At 36.3% G+C, this 6,268-nt stretch overlaps 1 protein-coding gene across 1 annotated transcript; it reads left to right on the top strand.

Annotated features, from left to right (window-relative positions):
* Positions 1-2,286: 2,286 nt before the first annotated feature.
* Positions 2,287-3,320, top strand: LOC132622308 (basic leucine zipper 43-like). The gene has a single exon (XM_060336894.1). It carries the CDS (start codon positions 2,572-2,574, stop codon positions 3,109-3,111), a length of 540 nt encoding a protein of 179 aa, XP_060192877.1. The 5' UTR covers positions 2,287-2,571; the 3' UTR covers positions 3,112-3,320.
* Positions 3,321-6,268: the final 2,948 nt, after the last annotated feature.

Genomic DNA, 6,268 nt, shown 5'->3' with positions numbered 1-6,268 from the left:
GTCTCGACTTTGAGATTGATGATACTCCTTTATGGATGCTTATAAGTTTTCATATGAAAACCATGCAGGTGAATTTTGTATCCGTCACATGAAATAAGTTAAGCGGAAGTATAAGAATTTAATTAGTCAATGAATTAGATTGTCAATAATTTAATTTAATTGATTGATATGTGTAATCTTAACATGGAGAGTTAAATAAGATTTAATGAAAGATTTCGAAATTGAACTGAGGAGTGCAATTACGAATTTTTAGTGGAATAATTCGTAATTTATTATAGTAGAATTAATTCAGATATTTCAAAACAATTTCATAATAGGAAGTCTCGTAATTAAATTTTGTGGTCCCTGCTATGCCCAAATAAAAAAAATTAAATGGAATCCTATTTTTTGGTGGAAAGGAAAGACCTAGCAGGTTTGGAAAAAAGGTGTAAACTCTAAAACCTGTAGTTATAAAATGGGCCTTATTCCATAAGGAGGTGATGACCATTACAACCTTTTCCATAGAAATTCGCCCACACGAATTTCGCAAATTCTAGTATTATTCGGGTTACACAGGGAGAGCTTTTGCTCATGCTTGAAGGCTAGATACGTGATCGCATTCGCGCTTCAAGAGATAAGTATCACTTTTATATGTTTGATTAGGATCTTGATTATGTGTTGTCTATATTACGTGCAAGTTCGATCCTGGCTATTTGCTTTCGCTGTTTATGCCTGTATTCCATCACCATGTATGTAAAACACAACAAAAAGAGAGCCAAACAAGAAGATCGGGGAATTAAGTGTGACGTACTAACTGAACTTGATGGCAAATTACTAAAAGTACAAGGTCCAGTTCAAGCACAATCCTCAATACAAGGGGAATCCAAATGTAACGTATCGGTATAAGTACACTCTACAGCGATCTATATTTGGTCCATATCAATCACCTGAACACTAGAAGTGGTAAGAGAGGAAAAGGCCTTCATTTAAAAGCTAAAGTATAAAGTATAGGACGGAAAGCAATGCAACAAAGGCAAAACAATTTGAAGACAGGAAAAGAAAGAGGAGTCAATACTTGTGTAATTAGATTGTTGACCATTCAGTCCATTCAACAGACCCACCTGAAAGGGGGAAGAGCATTATCCCTAAGGACTGAGGAAGTTCTGGTTTTGGATGCATTACAAATCTTTTCTTCATAGTGGAAGACTGGATTTCAAAAGCTCATCCATATCTTACCACCTATTCCTTCCACCACCAACAGCAAAACAAGACTTTAACCGCATGAGTAAGTCTAAGTTGTGGCTAATATGAGACATAACTTCATATTACAAAACACTTTGTGTTCAGCTTGGCAAAACTTTGACCTCTAAGAAACAGAAGCCAGAGGAAAAATGCAGTGAAAAATCAGAAAGGCAAGTTCTTGTTCACATCATAAGGAACCCTGTAAGAAATTTGGAGCAAAGCATTGGATCTCCCTTGACTTTAATAAGCTTAAGATATGCTTATTTTCCTTTTAGGAAACTTATTAATCACCTTACTGGTCTTACTAGAACTTTCATTGTACAAAGCTAGGAGAAGTTCAATGTGCTGATTAATCAATCCTGAGCGGATGTTTCTAAAATAGTAGATGAAGCACAAACCACTAGGAGTCACTAGTTATTTTAGACGAATAAGCAGCTTGATACTGCCCGGTCTGATTTCATGAATGCTTTGAAATATGAAATCTAGTTGATAATGAGTATACTTTCCTAAATTACATAACAATGAAAGAATCACTTTCGATCGGTGAATTTAAATCTTGAATTAGATGTCATACTCATACCATCAGGTTGAATATACAATCACATTTATTGAACTTTACTCCAGCTTTATACATATGATAAAGAAAGCGGATACAACTAACTCTGCAGAAAATCACCTTTCATTGATGATGATAATCTAGAGTTTTTATAGTGACCAAGGCAGCTATCATGAATATGAAGCACCTCATATTCATGCCTAAATTGCCACAAGTGATTATCAGTCAGTACTGTTATGAATAGGAGGAGCTATGCACCATATTCTATTTATTTTTAATCATATGGTGGTTGTTGAGTCATCAACTTATTAAGTGTATGATCTTTCCACTTATCAGAATATGGCTTGCCTTCCCAAACCTCATAAACTATTCTTTTACGTCATTGACCATTGTTGTCAAAAACCATCATAGAGTAAGAACATCATGGATTGAATTGGCCTGGCAATAATGCTGAGTTGGTCTACCTGGATCACCCTTCATGTCGAGTAGATGTCCATGTAGCAGATTAACTAAAACATATGTTCATGGAGTAAATATCCTCTCCATATGACCCTCAGATGTTATCATATACACATGCACATTGTCAGGATTATATTCTGATGATTTCATTTTCAAGGAACTTTGCTGTATCTAATTGGTACAATATGGGACCGTATAACTTTTTCCTAGTCCTATAAGAAGTCCCCCTCCTGCTCACGTTACCATTCGCCCTTCAAAGCCAACTTCTTTTGCTTGACCCTCCATTAAGATCTAATTCCAAATATTGTCCTTGTAAACTCATATACTTTTAAGCCATGCAACCCACTGATGTCACAGACTTCTATTACCTACTTCCTTCCAACCCAACTCAGTTCCCATCTCAATCCTGTGCAAACTATAACACATCCACATTTCAGATAAATAGGCTCTTGAACCCTTTGTATCATCTTCAGATCAATCCTCAAGTTCAAGAACTCAATCCACAACTTACATGTTTCAACAGTAACTCTACTTCAGACGAAGCTGATGAGCAACAGTTGAGTCTAATAAATGAACGGAAACAGAGAAGAATGATATCTAATAGAGAGTCTGCACGGAGATCACGTATGCGCAAGCAGAGGCACCTAGATGAGCTTTGGGCACAGGTTCTTTGGCTCCGAAATGAGAATCACCAGCTCCTGGACAAACTAAATCATGCTTCTGAGCGCCATGATCAAGTACTTCAAGAAAATGCTCAACTCAAAAACGAAGCTTCAGAACTTCGCCAAATGATCACTGACATGCAACTCAGTAGTCCTTGTCCTAGCTTAAGACCTCTTGATGATGAACCTTGCAGTGGTTTATCTAAAAATTAGTAACTAATTCAGAATACTATGGATGTTATGCTGGTTGGGATAAGGCTGTGGTTTTGATTTCCTTGTCATATATGTGTTGTTGGGATGGTGGCCAGAATTTGAGTTTTCCCTTTATCTCTTTTGTTGACGAGATGAAGGCTATGAATTTAGTTTTTACTGTATCTCCTTTCTTCTTGTGCTGATATGCTATTCAATAAAAAATTCCCTTCTTTTATGGTGTTCATGATGCTAGTTTCTCTATACATACATTAACAGATAAAGAAGAAAATCCATCTCTATTCATAGAAAAAGAAAAGTTAAGAAACAAAGAGTTATTTCCTCAAGAGGAACATCAGGTCACTTCCATTAAAGCAGCTTTGTCAATGGAACTTGGCCAAATACAGTCGAAGATTTTTTTTTCCCCCCTTGAAAATTGCATGTCTAAGATAGTTAAACAGGACGACAGGATAGAGAGGGTTATGCCTGAAGTTTATTTAAGGCAAGCATAGCCAGAACAGGAGAAATATGTCAAAAGCAATCCACTGCTCCTCGCTTTAATTGTTATCTTCAGATTTTCAGACTTTATTATGTCATTTTATCACAACCTACTCGCGTAGAAGCACAACTATAGTAAGTTAGTAACTGTAACTCATCCTACTTCCTCCTTATGTTACAGGCAAAAAACAGCAGATTCCATGGCGGGCATTGACAATTACTAGTAACACTAATCAACAAGCTCCCACAACAGTGTGAACTCCTATTCTATCGTTTCCTTATGAATATTTGTTCGGCCTGCTTTTACTACAGGTATCACCTTTCTTTTAGTAATTTACGCTGGTTCCTCCTCTCAATTAAAACCTGAACTTTGAAAAATGTAAATATATCACATCTAGCATTCACCTGCTAGGTATATCACAATTCAAGTTTCAACTTGTTTCTCCAGCCTATTTCTTCTCCTGAATTTACCTTCTTTATAGTGTTAAAACTAATTCACAGGTAGATCAGCTTGGCATGGCATTAAGTAGCAGCGCACTTCTTAGGCAACTCGATGTATTTCTCTCGAGGTTGTTTGCTAATCAACTATATTAACGTCTTACTGATTCAGCACCACCACATAAGTAAACTGCCGAAAGCCAAAGTTTCGTATTTTTCTTAAAATATGTTTCCAACAATACAAAGTTTGTCTATGCATGAGACAGCAAATAAATTAACTACATTCAATTTTCCCCCATTAATTGCTGTTCTTTATTGTCTGGCAGTTCTTTCAAGAAAACTCACAATTCAATCTTATCCAAAATTAATATAGTATTTCGATAGGAATGGCATACTTGAGAAGTGAAACCATGTTTCCTCCTTTAGAGCTGCTGTTAGATCCTAGGGAGCTCAACTTAATTAGTTTAATCTTGTTTTTTTGTTGTCTAAAAGAAGAAAGAAACTGATGATCAGGAAGGTAGGATATTTTTTCGTTACAGAAAATAGAATCATGTTATTGCTTTCCTGGAAGGATCATCTTCTATAAACAAGGCCACAGTCCTAATGAAATATAAAGCTAAGTTTTCACCCTCAAAAAGGTTTGTGGGGTAACAGACCTGTAGATGTAAGAAGCAAAGAAAAAAAAAAACATTTCTTCTCTAATGTATTAAACTTTTATATGAGACAGGCTCACACAATTAGATGTGCTGAATTTGTGTTTGTACCTCACCACTACTCCTCAAAATAATATTTCCTAATGTTTGATCAAGAAAAATAATTAAGCCCACGCTTGAAGGGCATGTTATAGATACTACTTAAATAAATGTAAGTGTTTATTTTCTAATAGTTTAAACTTTTTGATGAGACGGTTATGTTGAATAAGGTGACATCTTAGACTTCGAGTCTGTTCAGAAATATCAAAAAAAAAATTGGCAAAACTTTAGCATCTTTACGAATTTCAACGGAACAGAGCATCATTTGAAATCTCGGGAGATATATATATATATATATATATATATAAGGCGATGGACAGATAATGGAAATTACCTGTGATCTGAATTGGAATCTGGTTGTCATTGGCCAATGCAACCCAAGTGCATATTGCAGACCAACTTGAGATTATCTAAATCTAATCTCCGGTTCAAGAGTGGATCCAAAAGAACACGATTATAAATTAGAAAACCTCGTCCCGCGAGTTTGAACTTTCCCGGTTTCCCAGCAAAATTCAAACCTTTTTCCGGGTTATTAAATTTAATTTAATAACTACTCCCAATTTTTTTAACTTAATTATTTTAGGTTAAGATATTACTTACTTGGAAGATAATCAAGATATCAAATATCAAAAATCCATGTTGTTTGAAGCAAAAACAGCAGCCTCAGTTTGGATGGTTGTTTCCCGTGGTTCATTAATGTACAGCATGGTATGGTACAGTATGGTATTGTATTGTATTAATGAACACAATGTTTGGATAGACTATATCGTTTGTTTTGGTTTAATAACATTTGTATTGTTTGGTTTGACTGTACGACACTGTATAATAACTTGTACGTTTACTAGAATACCCTTAACTCTTAATTAGAAATTAATTTATATATATATATATATATATATATATATAAAGAACAGAATAAAAAAATTTAAAAATAAGTAGGCAATGGGTGGGGGTGGTGGAGGGCTGGGTGGTGTGAGGTGGGTGGTTGCGGGATGAGGGTAGGGGTGAATTGTTGTGGGGTGGGGTTGGGCAGTGGTGAGGGGTAGTGGGTGGTGGTTGGGGTGGTGGGGGTGGGTGGCAGAGGAGTGGGGTAGTTGAGGATGGGGTGGGTGGTAGGGTGGGGGTGAGTGGCGGGGGTGAGTGGTAGGGTGGGCAGGGGTGAGTAGTAGGGTGGGAGTGGGGTGGGGTGGATGGTAGAGGGTGGGGTATAATGGAGAACTGAAATACATAACCACGGAAAAATCACCAAATCCGTAGTTACAAAAATTGGGACTTTTCATGGTTATATAACCATAGAATGAACCACGGATTTACAGCACCATACCACATAATTTTAAGAACAATGGAAACAAACATGGTTTCATGGAAAACCATACATTAATGAACCACGGGAAACCACCATCCAAACAGGGGGTAAAAAGGCATTATTGTTTATCGAAGCAATTGGGTACGAATAAATTCGAAATTCGTGAAATATTTTAAATTGTTCATTT

Source organism: Lycium barbarum, chromosome 12, assembly GCF_019175385.1.
Source record: "Lycium barbarum isolate Lr01 chromosome 12, ASM1917538v2, whole genome shotgun sequence".
In the NCBI taxonomy this organism is placed as follows: domain Eukaryota; kingdom Viridiplantae; phylum Streptophyta; class Magnoliopsida; order Solanales; family Solanaceae; genus Lycium; species Lycium barbarum.
This window is presented reverse-complemented; position numbering and strand designations above follow the sequence as displayed.

What these genes read in the sequence shown, in the direction of transcription:
- LOC132622308 (XM_060336894.1), top strand. Translation starts at nt 2,572, where the DNA reads ATGCAACCCACTGATGTCACAGACTTCTATTACCTACTTCCTTCCAAC.